The sequence below is a fragment of the Aedes aegypti genome, chromosome 3, assembly GCF_002204515.2.
Source record: "Aedes aegypti strain LVP_AGWG chromosome 3, AaegL5.0 Primary Assembly, whole genome shotgun sequence".
Lineage (NCBI taxonomy): Eukaryota > Metazoa > Arthropoda > Insecta > Diptera > Culicidae > Aedes > Aedes aegypti.
Window position 1 is genome coordinate 337,101,113 of NC_035109.1, and position 17,086 is coordinate 337,118,198.

General features: G+C 39.1%; 1 protein-coding gene across 1 annotated transcript in view; it reads left to right on the forward strand.

Annotated features, from left to right (window-relative positions):
- Positions 1 to 2,784: 2,784 nt before the first annotated feature.
- The window catches only part of LOC5571202 (probable cation-transporting ATPase 13A3), a 43,455-nt gene continuing 29,153 nt past the window's right edge, over positions 2,785 to 17,086 (forward strand). The window contains exons 1-2 of the mRNA XM_001659538.2: positions 2,785 to 3,713; positions 3,912 to 4,822. Coding sequence (XP_001659588.2) covers positions 4,302 to 4,822 — 521 coding nt within the window. The 5' untranslated portion in view covers positions 2,785 to 3,713; positions 3,912 to 4,301. The remainder of the gene's footprint in view (positions 3,714 to 3,911; positions 4,823 to 17,086) is intronic.

Genomic DNA, 17,086 nt, shown 5'->3' on the forward strand with positions numbered 1-17,086 from the left:
CACGCCATCAAGCCCTTTCCAACCATATAAGTGCATGCATCATGGCGCCTGATACCAACTGTGCGAAGACAAACCCCTCCCGGCAAATGTTTCACTGATGGGTTTTGTTGATTATGCGTACGGATCCTTGGTGTTTTCCAGTGAATTCCGTAGCCACCGTAGATCAGTGGATCGAAGCATCGCTAAAGAGCTAACTGGAGTTCAACCGCCGTTTGAATTGGCCAACTGTCGCCGAAGTGATATGATAGCAGAAACTGAAATTCCACCAGACGATCGTGTTGCTTCCAATCCAGCTACGGTGGAGCGCGACGAGATCAAACGAGACCAGTTCAGAATGGAACGACTGGCATATTCAGCTGATGTATGTACAGTACACTTCCTTTCATTTTCCCTTCTTGATCCCTCAATTGTTTCCATTAAACTGAGTGAATAAAATTATAAAATAAATTCTTTACTAAAAATATTGTGTTAGTTTATAATTATTTAACGGGCAATTCCCTTTCCGTCACCTCTTAAATCGTGTAAATTGAATTCGTGTTACAAGTGTGGGAAGTGAGTCCGCCCCGCAGTGATTCTTCCGAATAGACCCTGAGAGGCCTTAAATGTTAATAGTTCAGAAAATTTTGCCTAAATATTTAGTTTTTTTTTAAATGAAGTTTTTTAAAGTTTTTTTAGTGTTAATTCTCTTACATAGTTTTCTAGTTTCCTTTTCTACTTAAAATAAATAAATTACCAAAATGAATTAATGATTAACTGAATTAGTAACAAAGGGAAGAGTAACATATTCACGTTTCGGAGATCAACCGGTCCTAAGGGCTTTTTTAGCCTATTGGTAACGTCTACGGCTACAAAGTACACTGATAAAAAACTACACGTAAAGGTCGTGTGTTTTACTTATAGATTTGCGCAATGAGGAAAACCACATGACTTGAGTGTGGTAGCCATATGGATTTCGTCATTGACTTCACGGTATAATAACATATGTATCAACATTAGGTTGTCATGTGAAACAAACATGAATGTCTAAATATTAAGTCATGAAAACCAACTGATTTGCTTATTAAATTCAAAATTTAGTAGTTTTAGTCATGTGATAGAACATGAATGTCATGAGACTGAAAGAAGAAATTTGATAGAAGTAATGCAATTTATTTATAGAAAATTAGAATGAACTCCTCATCTTATCTCGGAAATCTTCACTAATAGGAAGAAAAATGAATCCGCAAATATTCCTCTAACACTTCAGAATTGGCTTCTTCTCTTTGGAACATGATGATGACTGTCGATCGACATGAGGTTCGACCGCAATTTAGTTCACTATGAGTTGATTACTAATAATTTGGAAATTTGGAACACGGGAATCGATTTCAAATCGACCAACTTGAACATGATGATCATGTCACAAGATAACCATAAGTTAAACACACTGAATCTGTGTTGGGTGATGATCTATGTACCCATAGGTTGACGCATACGAATTTGAAATGGAAAGCTTCAGGAACTTATGTGAAAAATTATGGAATTCATGTTGTCGGTTGATGAATCAGTCCATGAAGCAAAACTAAAGAATTGAATGTGTAACACACACAAAGTTTGTAAGAAAATCACAACAAATCGAAATAGATGTTCATGAATCGATCCTTAATTTCAAACATACGGATCAAACGTGTGGATTCTTCTCAGTGTGATGCCATACTGATGGTTTCCGGGGTCGATTGCTGGTCCAGCATCTAGCACGAACGCAAAAATAGCAACTTTGACAATGAAAGTTCTCAGTTAATAACTGTGTAAGTGCTCAATGAACACTAAGCCGAGAAGCAGCCTCTGAAACGCATAGTTTGGCTAAATGGAACTCTTCGTGAAATAGTGAGCTATCATGCGTCTCCACAATTTTCATTAGAAATTCAGAACTTTGTGGAGAGCGCATGGAGGCTGCTTATGCTACGCACCCAATTGAATTTAATTATGTAACTGGTTATGTCTTTTTTTTTTGTTGAGAAGAAACATCGTAATTCTACGGTAGGATATAGAGCTGTCAAATTAAAAGTTTAAGTCCCATGCCAACACCCCATTCAGAATCTTGTATCGACATCCAAGTCCGATGGCCATCAATAACGAAATTTTAAGACGCATTAGCAGATAAACGAAATCAATTGCCTCATTAGGTCCCACAGATAAATCATCTCTCACCGCCCCTACACATTGTTTATAACGTCTGAATAGCTCAGATACAGCTTATCGAGCCGTGCCGATACCGACAACAATCGATCACCACGTGCGGTTATCAGGGGCGTTCCTACGCGAATGCTGAATGCCACTTTCCATAGCTGCGGAACCTTGTTAGGGTAAATCACCCGCGATAGTGTGATGCGATGCGGGCATTCTCTCAAGGTAGCATTCCAACTGGATTTGCTGCACGTGCATTCTGGTGCATTGCATTTCTAGATTTTCCAACTGGAGAACGGCTCATATTTCGTTCGGCGGTGATTTACTCTAAACGTTTTTATTACACCTTCAGAGTGCAATTCGTGGCTATTCAGGTAGAACATCGGAACGCTAATTTGTTGAGCTGAGCCGAGATATGAGGTGGTTGCTTGCCTGAGGCAGCTGGCGTTTTCTGTTAGGCTCATCAACCGCAGTGTTCGCGCTTATCGTTCGGCAGTTATAGCACTACCCGTCCATGTGCTTGTTATTTCTTTGAGTTTATTGTGTGTTGGTGCAACGTTACTCACCAAAGCTTGGCAAAGACTAATAGGTAGGTACAGGCATAGGAATTGTGATTCGAGCTGTTGGGGTGGTGAGTTTTAACATTCTGTGCTATAATCTCTATCTCGTGCAGCGCAAAATGTCAGCCTTATGGAGTGAAAATTTTTGACAGACCCAGTCGAGATCGAGCCAGTCAGCCAGTTCAGACCAGTCCAGTACGGTACGGTCGGTTCAACCTTCAACTCGTGTACGCGAATTGCGAATTGCGGTCCGCATTGGGATACAGTCGGAACATTTTGGGAAATTTTTGGTGCCTTACAGCTTGCAAGTGGAGGTAGCCATTTCCGTGTCGATTGTCGTCGCGTCATTTGAAGGAATGAAACTGATTCGGTGATAGGAAAGTGATTTTCTGCGTAGGGAATGCTTGAAAAAGGTGCTTTGTTCAAGTGACGGGGAAAAAAAGTGTGACCAACAACGAGGAGGAAGAATTATATGTACCCAAGTGCTTTTTTCGCCTTGAGGAAGGTGTGAAAACAGAGATTGAGAGCGTGTGGGTCTCGTGGAAAGTGGGGTTTCCTGTGCGAAATTGTGTCGGACAGTGGCCTAGGCCAATGAGCTGAGGCGGCAAGGATTTTCGTGGGGTGGTCACCGAAGAGTGCAGCCCGATGTAGTTCCTTAAACAAACGCGATTTAGAATTTTACACATCAAGGGTATCACAAAACCAGAACACTGCATGCCGCTATCCCTTGAGATCATACAAAATACCAGGTTCTGCACCAATATGGTTTTTGTGTGATTGACAAGTGTTGATAAAAGCGGCAGTATTATCAATTCACACGAGCACCGAAATCAACCATCGGGAGCATTCGAAGCAAAGCATTCGAGTCTAGGATTTTCGTTCGTCTGCGAAGCAAAGGAAACCGATTGCGTGTCACATTTTCGGAATCTTGGGAGATAACCTGACTGATTGGCTGGAGTGAGGCGGGTAGCTGTTACTAGAAGCGAGGTATAGATTGTTCCAAAGAATAAAAGAAATCACGTCACGTACTGACGTGCTTATATAATTGACCCTCCGAAAGGAGCTATCGTCAGCTCGGTCAACCCACGCGGCAGCCGGCTGTATTATAGCTGCCTTTTTTCCTAAGCCAAAGACAAACTTCAACGTAGCTCTAATTGAGCATTATCTCGTCCTCTTTATCCTTAGGATTTCCCATCGAATCGATGAGCGAATAAATCCCGTCCAGCGAGTCGCAAACCTACTCACCCAGTCTGGCAAACAGCGAAACCATTTGCCACCGTAGCCAACGTGCCATGCACCAAGCTTGTTTCTGCAGAACTGCTATGAACGTCGTCTATCACCGCTTCGTGAGGAGATAGCATAGCCACAACGGTATAGAAGAATATCGCTGATTAACAGCCTCTACGATTGCCACCGCCATCATCTCGCAGCACAACCATCGGCATCAATTACTACTACTGCTGCTCTTACAATCAGACAGTCACAATTATTTCAGTTTGATTTCCCGCACCAAAATCACTAGAGCAAAACCTCCCTGACGTCCTCGTCGTCACTATAGCGAGGCACCTGTTAGCCATGCCACACGACAACAACAAAGAACATCCTCCGCCTAGCAGCGGAGGTCCCACTTCACCCGTCCCGTCCCTGAAAGCCGACATCCCGGACCAGGCCAACGGCTACCAAGAGCTCTACAGTTCAATGCGTAGCAACAAATCCAACAAGTCCAAAACGTCCATCTACGATCGGAATCATGAAAAGCAACACCCGGACGGGATGTCCACCCTGGTCGAACTCCTCACCGAAACCTCTCAAGCGTCCACGCACGACATCCTGAACGATGGCGAAGAGGACCAGATGTTCATCACCGGCTACGAAAAGTCCCCCGTCAAGTCATTCTTCTGCTACTTTGGATTCTTCCTAACGCTCGGAATCATGCGGCTGGTGATGCACTGGTGGCAACACTGGCTACTGCTGGCAACCCATCGGAAATGCTCACTGGAAGTGGCCCAGAAGGTGCTGGTGCATGAGCGCTACCAGGGCAAGCACGACGCCTTCTACGTCAAGAACGTCATCAACATGGACTCCGAATCGATCAAGTAAGTTTCATTAGCTCTGAACAACCTCACTTCGAAACGAGCGAACAGAACTTGTTGCGCTCGAGTGCATATTCAACAACTGATTACTGACTTATCGCAACCATCATCATCAGTGGGGTATAGACGATGCGGCTCATCATGAACCGACGACAGCAGAGCGCACAGCAGATTGATGCTAATCAAGCCCCTAGTTAGTCGTTCGCGGCAATAATTGTAACCTTGCGAAAGCTACTTAGTTTGTGGTCATTTCTATTTCCGTGCAATCTTTCTATATTGATCAATATCAACACTTATCAATATTTATACACATTTTCTTATGGTTCAAAACAATGCATTTATTGCGATTGGCTGTGTGATTCGGAGAAAACATCAGAACGTTTGTTCATTATTTGCATTTGGAAAAATGATAATGCCAATTTTCATTGAATTTGCATTCTGTTATTTATTCAATTGAGTTATTTATTCAATTCAATCAATTCAATTCAATTCAATTCAAAATATTACATCATTGGTCATGTTTTATTGATTTAAGAAGTGGCACAGTAAGGTGAAGCAAAAATTCTACCTTATTATAGGATTGCATGACATTTCTCAGAAACTCTTTCCCCATAATGACATACCCTAGATCGCCATCCCCCAGAATGGAACATTCCGCAGAGAACCATTTCCCAGACTATTAAAATCGAGGTTGATGGTAATACTAAAGAATGAACACATTTCACTATAAAATACGGGAAAAGTATGTTGCGGCTTGTTTTTAGAAAGTTTTCAACAGCTGAAATTCGTTTGCTCTTCTAAATTAAAATCACTACACACTACATTTGCGGATTTATATGCAAATATTAAAAATTTGTAAGATTTTAGCATTTTTGAAATGCTCACCAACAATCTGTTCTACGATTACTGTTTGTTGAAGTCATAATGAGTTCGTCACTTATTCTTGCCAGCCTAGTTGTAGTAGAACAAATCTTTTAACGAAAACCATTTTTACAAACTGAGGCCATTTTTGTAATCTAAGTGAGAAATATCCATATAGCTTTAAACGCCTAGAGGTATGCAACGCCCTATAAATGTTCCGTAATTCATTCAATTTTGTTCGATTTGTACTCCATTATCAAAGTTACCCCAGAACAGAAAACCGACTTTCGATTATATGATAAATTATATATCCATTCAGGATGAATCTTTTGGCAATCTGTCAACTGCAATCGATAGTTAGGATGCCAGTACTTGTTTTAAAAATATAAATTATAATTCTTTGAAACAGAATATGTACATAAATATTCAAGTTTTCTTCGAAAAAAAACTATCAAAGTTACCCCGTTTTACGGTACTTTTCTTAATCGATTAGCGGTTCTCTCAGGTTTCATTGTTCTCGGCATTTATGGCAAGATGTGTTTAGTCGAGAATGAGCTTATAATCTATAATATCTCCTTCTGTTGATTGCTGATCATTCTTTCTAGTTCAGCACCCAGTCTCTAAAGACTATTCTTGCACCTATTTGAACTGCATCACTTTTCGGAGAAACGAGTCATTCGGGGAGCTGGCATTTGGGGAAATGACATTCGGGAAAAAGTAGCACAATCTAGTAAAAAAAAGTTGTAAAATTGTTAAACAGAATTTTTCCCCTTAAGATTTTGGTCGGTATGGCTATGAACCTCATAGTAATTTATTTTGGCTTTTCATAACCACCTCCTTCCCTCCTTTCCAGTTTTTTCTCCTTACAAACGTTTTGAAGTTTGTATGAGCCGTAGTCTTTGGCCAAACCCTTCCTTCTCATAGATGACCAAGTAGTTTATGGACGACACCTTAGATAGTTTGCCTGAGACAAGGGAAGAAAACACTCGCCTTTTATAAGTTATTTTTTAGAACACAATTCCGGTTTTATTCGCTTGAGATCCATAATAATGAAATTGACGAAGTAATATTTTAGGTGAATTGACGTCAGTGTCCGGGATTCTGTCAGCTTCTGGGAATTCAAATCAATCCGGAAGGTAAATTTTAAATGCATAAAATTGAATCTGGGTGATATCCTATTCTGGGGAAAGGATTTTTTGGGGAATCTCATTCTGGAAAACGGGATTTTGGGGAACGTAATACTGAGAAATGTCGTTCTGGGGTTTGACTTTCTGGGAAATGTCCTTCAACCTATAGGAAGTAATATCTGAAATGTTAGTTTGTTTTCCTTTGGTGTTACCGATAACTCAGTAAAAACTTTTAACAACTGAACAGTCAGTAGTTGTTTTAACTAACTTTTTGTCCAGTTCATCAATGTTTCAACATTCAGATAAATTCAGTTGTTACAACTAGGTACTGTAGTTCAGCAAAAAGAGACAAATATTACTTAACCTCAGTAGTTACCAGCTGAAATGTCGATATTTTATGTGAATTACAATTCGGGTTCAGTATAAAAAAGTACCAGACAAACAAATCCTGATTAGGTGTTGAGGAATGATTATCGCTCAATAGGACTTATTATTCATTATCTGTAGTTTCGCTAAACGAAGTTATGTCCAATAGGGCGATATTCAAAACTGAAAAGGCAATATCCAATCGCGAAACGCAACATACTGTTAGCCATCTATACTTTGGTAGCGCAACTAGTCAGATGATGAGAGATTTGATTTTTCACGCATCCATCACATGCCGCTGTGGGGAAAAATGTTTTATTTTCCTGATATAAGACGGTTCACAGTGAAACAGTTAGGCGGAAAAGGTAGGAATATCCATTCTCTTTGTTCTACATACGTTTGTTTTTTGTATTATTGCACTACTTCCAAAAAAATTGAGATCCGGCTGGTAGGAGCACTAGTTTGAGGTTGGAAAACCAGGATATGTGAGGTTAGTTTCATTGGAACTTTCGCCTGAGCGATTTTTGCGCTTGAATAAAACACGTTTCGGGACATTCTCCGCTGCCCCTAAAAATACCATTGGGTAGATAAATGAATTCTCTACCATTGGATGTCATTCAATTTCATACATAAGTGAAGTAAGCGGTGAAAATAAATATTTTGTTCCGAATGTTTTGAAACCATGAATGAGTTTGACATAGCTCTCGTCAACCATCATCGTGACGACAGCAGCACACCCCACCGGACGAATTGTCGTATTGGGAGCGAATAGATGACTCTTTTTCAGTGGTAGTAAAAACGAAATCTTGAAGCAAAGAAATCACAATGGAAGATGAACTAAACACAAAAAGTTATGTATTCATATTACGCTTGATTTCTAATCACTACTTTTTCGCTCCAGTTTCCTAATTGCAAGTAATTTACGTTTTTCATTATTTTCCATACGTTTTGACAGTTCACCGACTACCATTCTTCCATGCGCTTGTGTTTGAAATTTGAGAAATTTGAGAATCCAGCGTAGCGCGATCAGTGAAAGGAATACACACATCAGTGTCGCCGCTAGGCGGCCAGCACAGATAAACTGAATGTTCGAAGGGTCGTTGTCTGTACTTTTTGCCACTGGCGCCAACTGTTAGCGATTAAGATCAAAATAAACAGTCGTTATCCTATTGATTTTTTTTTGTTCAAATTACTTAGAAATTGTATTCTAAACGTGGAGCAAAATTTTGAAACCAAAGTGGGCCAAAGCTGATTGAATATTTCTATGACAGCAATACTTCATACACCCTCTTCATACCAACCGCTTTTTACGACTGTTATCGGGGGGTCGTAAAAAGAATCGGTCGTAAACAAATCAGGGTTATTATTGTGTTTTTGTAAAATGCAACGTCTGGATGTGGAAAGACTGATCCGAGATATTCGGCAAAGTCGAAGCATGGGTTGAGAACTTTTCAAAATGGCCGTTCAAGTTTTCGTATTTTGGTAGTAGATGGCAACACTGCTCGATTGTTATCAAAAGAGCCAATTATATGGAGGTGTGATATGCAAATACCAATAAATTTTAAAGGTAACGATACCGAATGTTCACCAAAGTTGAAGGAAATGTTGCGTGCAGTCGGCCGAAGCACAAATGTTCATGTGGCTGGCAACACTGTTTAAGAAGAATAAAGAAAAGATCAAAACCATAAGACTTGAGCGGAATATAAAAATAGAATGCTTAGCAACATAGCAATACTCTTCAACTGTAATCCAGTTTTTCATTAAGTGTTCAACATTTTGTCGTAGCTGGCAACACTGCTCAAGTAAAATTGTGCCACCAGGCAGTACTAGTGTGCATATAATTTTTGTTTTGCGGATAGCTCAGGATCCTGGCCACTTAGAAAGGTGGCGTCTTCGGCAAAGTTATTCAGTAGCTCAAGGAATATCATTATTCTTGCCAAGAGATTCGAGATTTTGCCATCAGGTGGCGCTCGTGAACATGAAACCTTTATTTTGCGTATACCTCAGGATTCTGACCATTCAAAAAGATGGCGTCTTCGACAAAGTTATTCAGTTGCACATTGGCTACCATCATTTAAGTCAAGAGATTCGAGATTTTGCCACCAAGTGACACTAGTGAGCATGGAACTTTTGTTTTGCGGATATCTCAGGATCCTGACCGCTCAGAAACATGGCGTCTTGGTTGCATACTCACTAGCGCCGCCAGGTGGCAAAATTTTGAATCTCATAGCTTTTATAATGATAGCGCTTGAGCTACTGAACAACTTTACCGAAGGCGGCATCTTTAGGCCAGGATCCTGAGATATCCGCAAAACCAAAATTCTATGCTCGCCTGGTGGCAAAATTTTGAATCTCATAGCTTTTATAATGCTAGTCCTTGAGCTAATGAACAACATTGCCGAAGACGCCATCTTTCTAAGTGGTTAGGATCCTGAAATATCCACAAAACAATATTTCGATGCTCACTAACGCCGCCAGGTGGCAGAATTCCTCATTTCAATGATCATCGCATGTTAACCCTTAATCTAGTGAACAATTTTGCTGAAAATCATGACCATCTATTTTTAATACTTTTTAAGATCATTTATAAAAACGGTCGTTAATCTGAATTTCGATCGCAAAAAAGTGGTCGTAAAAAGAACCGTCGTAAAAAGAGGTTGGAGTGTACCAGTCAAAATTGAATGGTACAATAATTCACCAGAAATTTGCCATAAATATACTGCCGCGAATCGCAAGTCAGTCCCATCAGCGTTTTCGTCAAAATTGTGTTGGTTTCAGTTTTCAACATATTTTCCAATGCCCTTTCAACTGCACTAATGGAACAATATAGTTTGTTCGGAAAAAATAAGAAAAAACAGCAAGTTTCTGCACGGTGTAACACAAAAAAGAACCGTGTTCTGATCATCTTTGCATTTTTCTCGGATAAATGTCACAGTGAAATCCAAGTTGTGAAAGTTTCATCAAGATTGAAACATGTTCAAATGTTCTGGAATTTTTTGAATATTCCTATGAAAAACGAGTTTGTAAACATCTTATTCGATTCTCTCAATGCCTACTTTTTAAAGATGGGACCGACTTGCGATTCACGGCAGTAATAGTTGCGTTAAAATTACCCAAATGGCTGTATTCCCCAAAATAGAGCAAAGTGGGGCAGAATAACAACCTTTACGAAATAATCAATGCTACACTAAGGCAGTTGAAAATAAATAATTACTAAACAATTGGCTAAAATTTTGCTTAACAGGCTTATGCCAGAATAAAGTCTGTCCCACTTAGAGTTCGGCTGTACAAAATGAGAGATTTCTCCAAGAGGTGACAATTTACAAAAAATCTTAATGGGGACTATGCATCTGAAAAAAAAAGTAATCGCCTATCTAGATGCGTGGGAAATTTCTTGCAAGCAATGCTCACGAAAAGCATTTTTCTTTTATCGCAGTACGCAGTTAAAAACGTATGTTAATTCAAATAAAGCTCTCTGTAGAAAATTTCCAACTGTGAAGATGCAGAACAATCTTCGGTCTCTAGCAACAATGGTTGTCTAACTAACATTCCTTCCCTTCCCCAATGAGCGTAAGGACGTGGCCGGCACCGTTATTGACTTTAAATATTTGAGCTCTCGATTTGTGCACATTGAGGAATGGTAAGCTAATCTCAAGCCCCATTCATTAAAACTCTGTGCAACCTCGTTTGCTCTGGACAATCACGGAGTAGCAACTACGAATTGTACGGTCATTTATGCTCATGCTCATAAAGCTCACTCACACAAAAATGCGGAAGAAATGGTCAAGAAATTTTCTACAAGTGAGCTTTATTTCAAGTAACATACGTTTTTAACTGTGTACTGCGATATTTGAATATTCCTATGGAAAACGAGTTTGTAAACTTCTTATTCGATTTTCTCAATGCCTACTTTTTAAATATGGGACCGACTTGCGATTCACGGCGGTAATATATTTATTCAATGAGAAAAAAATATTCTATAGCAATTTCAAGTTCTAATGTGAACCTTTAATGTCATATCAAGAGAAATTTAACCTTAATAGCTTTAAAAATTTTCTTAAATGAAATTTTCTCAATGTTCATAAAAATGTACTGCACTTGCTATCTGGAATGCAGTAAAGTGCAATTCCCAGACAACCAGAAATCGCATGAAAGTTCACGTTACAACTCGTTTATTCATACTAATTACATCAAACCCGCAAAACACCGTGGATAAACTCGTCAGATTGGTGAGTTTCCTCGCATAAAACACTTCTTTTCTGAGTTCATTTATACATTTTGTTTCGTCTCGTACACTCGTACAAAATAAGTCGAATCAATCCGTAGCAGCTGTCAAATCAACGTTTGTTATCATAAGTTAAGTCGCATAAGATCACAGGTTAGTTCGGTAGCATATTTATACACTCGCAATGTATGTTATTATTCATCACATAATATATGCACGCATATCGCCTCCACTTTTGTACGTAGAAGGCCTTTTCGCGACATCTTATAAGTGAAATTTTGCACATATAATGCCTCCAGGTGATTTCGTTATACGTACATTTTGGTTGTCTGGGTTGGCATTAACACTTCAATCGTCGCGCTGTTGTATTTTGTACAACAGTGGTGAAAAAACCATGCTTTTCGTACACAGCATCAGCGTGGTGGTTCTGACGGTGGGAAACCACGTGACGACTGAAGGGTTAAAATCTTCCTTTTGATTTTCGTATGTTCATTAGGGCGGCCCATAATTTTCAAACCGTTAAAGATTACGTACACACTTAAAAAAATTACGGATTACGGTAAAATTTCACCTTAATCTCAACAGCTGAAGGCTCGGTGAAAAATCACCGAACAATCTGTAAAATCGTTGAACACAATCATAAAGAAAAACAAGAAAATGGTTCAACCGGGAATTGAACTCCCGACCTGCCGATCAGGAAGCAGGCTTGCTACCACTAAGCCAGCTTACACTGCTTATAAGTGGTGTGCAAAAATTGAAACAAAAGGAAGCTCATGCCTGCTAGAGCGGCTGTCACACGATTTCACAGAAGTTCGGTGAAAATAATGCTTTTACCGAACTGTTCGTTAAAATTTCACAGGGTTACAGTAAAATGGTTTGTTTCACGGATTTTTTCCGGTAAAATAGTAGATTACACCGATTTTCTTCGATAAAATAGCTGATTTCACGGATTTTGACGGTAGAATAGTAGATTTCACAGGAAAATCTGTATTTTTACTGTTTACAGTTCAATTTCGGTGATACTGCGATTTATTTTAAGTGTGTACGAAGATGGCACTTCGTCAGTGATGGATTATAAGTGTCTTCGAAAGAAATATGAAATGTCTCAATGAACAACTTAGCAGAAATTTTTTGCTAGGACGCTTTGCATCATGCATTTATGTATCATATCTTGAGTGATAGAGGTTTTGGCCGTCGAAAACAGCGTTCTGCTGAACTGTGCACAAGTGTGAGTGGAATTTATTTAGTCTAAGGGCACAGACAAACATACGTCACACATTGCCCTGAAAATTTTGAATCACCCCTCATCAATCAATTTTACTAAGAAACGAGCTGTCATGATGTAAACTGAAATGTCATAGAGATTTTAGATTGAAATATGTTTGGTTTAATTAGGTATAATATCAAAATGCCGAGACTGAGGCGTAACAAAAGTGTACAAAAAACTTTTTTTTTTCATTACTAAACAACCCAACAAATAACAATAATAAAAGATTGTTTTCCATATTTTTCTTGGCAATGGAAGTAATTCAAATCAAAAAAATAAGCCAACATAATGATAAAACTTGTTCTTAGGCTTGTGGGTTGCGCCTATTTAAGATATAGAGTTGGGAGCCTTCCTTAGCCGAGTGGTTAGAGTCCGCGGCTACAAAGCAAGCCATGCTGAAGGTGTCTGGGTTCAATTCCCGGTCAGTCCAGGATCTTTTCGTAATGGAAATTTCCTTGACTTTCCTGGACATAGAGTATCATCGTACCTGCCACACGATATACGAATGCGAAAATGGCAACTTTGGCATAGACAGCTCTCAGTTAATAACTGTGGAAGTGCTCATAAGAACACTAAGCTGAGAAGCAGGCTCTGTTCCAGTGGGGACGTTAATGCTAAGAAGAAGAAAGTTCGGGTTCTAAAAGTCAAATTCAAAAATAACATTCATTGCATTAAAAATATTCTTTTCAACAAAATAACAAATCTCGACATCTCACACCACCCTACTGAGACGGTGCATGCACCAACCAAGTTAAGACATGTTCATTGCCTGGTTTGGCTTTCCTTGCTTCAAAGACCTCCTCCTTTTTAGTCATCACTTCCTCCGTACAAACTCGCAAACCGCATGAAACCGGATCACCTCCAGTTCGCGCTTATTTCTGACTCACCTCAGCACAATGCGCCGAACAAACCACAACAACACCAAAATAAAAAAGAACCAACTTCACCACACGAAAACAAATTTAATAAGCACTTTTTGGGGCATCGCTTGGCATTCCGCCGGGGCTATCACCACCTACCTACCTGCCAATCTACTGGTATGGCTCAGGTGTTCCATTTAGCAGTTATACGTTTTATGTATGCTTCGGTTCAATCTCAAACTAACTGCGTTTCGTTTCAGTCTGAACTAAAAAGAAAGTTATTAAATGCGTTTTCGAATCATCAAAGTTTTCTATTCGATTTTGAAGAATTGAAGTGTATGAAAAAAAAAATTCTAAAAGCAGAAGATGAGAGATTTACAGTGATTTTTTAGACAAATTCACAAACATTTGAAATAATTAGGAACAAAAATTAGACAATTTTTCATCACGACAATCCGTTATGAAACGGCCTACTTGCCTGCACAGAAATGTGCAATGTTGAAATAATCATTTTGCGATTTCTCATCGTAATAGGCTGTTTTTCATCACGCCAATCTGTCATGGAACGGCCTACTTTCCTGCATTGAAGTATGCAGTGCAGGAATAGTCATTACGCAACTGAAACCAGTGCTGTAATGATCCATTACGCATCGCTTTCTCATTACGCAGCTGTTTTGAGTTACGTAATAAGTCATAACACAACCTTTTTTCAGAAATTGTAAAATAAAGGTGAATGCATTCCGATATTTCTGAGTGGTTCAAGTGGTTTTCCACGAAATTGTAAAAAAAATATTGTACGTAACTCGTTGCAGTACTCGATTTTTAACAGCACTTGTTTTGATTATCAACCTCAGCAAGTTCGTTAGATAAAAGTGCAACTTGTATTTCCATTATTTCAAAATTTCTGAAAATTATTGTGATTCATCGAAATGCTTTGTGTAATATTCATTATGCAACTGATTTTTGACAGTCAAACATGTGCGTTAGTGTGGCGCGAAATGCGCAATACCTACTTTGTCGCAAATTTTGGAACCCGAATCGTAACTACATTATGGTCAGTGGCACACATGGTCGATGTCTTGAATCGATAACTAACTATAAAGCTGATCGTATAGGTAACCACTCTAATGGAGATTCTATATGCATAGCGATGACGGAACGTTCCTCCTTTTCTTCGCATTCGAGAGAAACAACAACTGTCGTCATATTCATGTCATAAAAGATAAATAGACAAGCGGTGGGTTGGCTGGGTGATGACGATGTAGTCAACAGCATCGACGTCTATCGACCGACATTCCTTTCCAGAGACGAACGGAACGAAACGTGTACAATCTTGATCCGAGCAGGCACGTTTGGCGGGAAACGAACTCTGGATTGGAAGGATTTTAAATTAAATTTTTGGACACCTAACGAGTGGAAGGTGTGTAGGCTGGAATGTGTTTTTTGTGCGACTCGAACAATGAACCAAACGGATTTACTTTGGAAAACCGGCTGGAGCGCGTTGGAATGTTTGCATTTCTCGGAAAAAGTTAGTAAGTCGAATTTGCAACAAATGATTAATGGCTGAAGAAGGTGAATGTCTTCTTTCGTCCGCGGCTTCAAAGCAAAGCCATGCTGTAAGTATCTGGGTTAGTTCCTTGATTTGCCTGGGCATAAAGTATCGACATGCGACATAGAATGCGGAAATGGAAGAAAGCTTTTAGTTAATAACTGGGGAAGTAAGTACTCATTGAACATTGAACATACTGAAGCTGAGAAGCAGACTCGGTCTCAGCTGGGACGTATTACCAAGAAGAAGACGAAGAAGGTGAATGCTGCAAAGTTCGGTAAAAGTTATAAATGGGTTTATAAATCGGTGTTGGAAGATTTCCATGTGATTCGGCATATCCTAGTATCTGTCATCTCAAATAGATGCAATTATCGTGAACTACATTACATACTAGATTTCCACTTCTTTCTGAGATTAAGTCCCAAATGGAATAAAGCCCGTTTCTAAGTGTTCTTATGACCACTTTGACAGTTATTGACTGAAAGCATTTTTCGTCAATAGGGTCCAAAAAATTGTGTTTTTGCGTAGTAGTAGCGTGTTGCTACTACTTTGGCAAATTTTCCCGCTCAAATAACACTTAAACTATGATTTAAAAAATGAGTCCAAATTCGATTTATGGTGCTAAATTTAGCGTTTTTGCAATTTCGCTACGTATCAGCCTACTTGTTATTACCAGAATGGATCACATAACGCCTACTTTTCCTATCACATAAAACAGTGCTGAAAAGTGCACTTTTCAGTTCTGTTTTCGGAGTTGCCAATATACCTAATATCTGAGTGCGTCCATTAGACTAATGCAAATTTTGAAGTTTTTGCTCCCCTATGCTTAAACGGTGTCAATTATGATGAAAATCATTCTCCCAAAATTTGAAGTGATTTGGAAGAAATTTGGTTGTGCACAAGCCGTTTGTAGTTTATATGGAAATAACTATGGGAAAGCCAATCCTTTTGTGTTCAGTCCTCTATCTGCTCGTCATAATAATATATGAAAAAGCGAACACACTCTTCCCATGTAAAATCTTCCCAGCTACAACTTTGCCGAAGACCACATTTTGTTGGGACGCAAGGATAATTTGTTATTCTTGATTCCAAAGTCTAAACCATGCTGAGATGATCATTCAAATACTTTCAGCGCAACACTGCTTTTTTGCTGTAGAACATAGTAGCCTGGATTACTTTGATCTATTCTTCCCGCCAGGAGCACCACTGTTGCCTGCCGAATAGTTGGTGAAGCATGCTACATGCAAACCAACTTTATGATGATGAATAACAATTTATCCTGACGTCCAATCAAAAAGTAGTCTTCGGCAATGTTGTAGCTGGGAGGATTTTACATTAGAAGAATTAATTCACGTTTCCATAAAATTTTATGACGAAGAAATAGAAGGCTTGACACAAAAGATTGTCGTTTTCCATAGTAATCTCCATATAAACTTCAAATGGCGTGTGCACAGTCAAATTTCTTCCGAATCACTTCAAACTTTGGGAGGATGCTTTTTACCATAATTTAAATCTTTTAAGCATAGGGGAGCAAAAATTTTGAAATTTGCATCACTCTAGCGTCCATACACCATACGTTAAATTACTCTGGAATTCTCAATGACTTAATCAACTAGCTTCAGATTTTACATCCGTCGTAAGATCAAAATTCGATTCAGGTCAGGGATTCTAATTTGGAATTGGATCTTCTAGCAGACGTAGGCAAGGCAATTCACTCTCTGAAAAGTCGTGATTTTCTTCCGATTGTTCGTGTTAGCAGTTCGGCACATGAAGAATTAGGTGAACAAAAACATAGTACCTAGACAATTTTGTGCGGTGTCTTACTTGCTTTGTCTTCGAATGTAGAATATAGACCAGTAATGAAGGCGTGAAAATGTGTGACAGTCATTCAAGCCTACGTGATTGAAAAACAGTAAGCTGTTACTTCCCTTTGATGTCCATGTGGATTCTCTTGAAATATGTTAATGTTTCTAGAAATAATTCAACTTCAACGGCATTTTTCGTAATTCAAA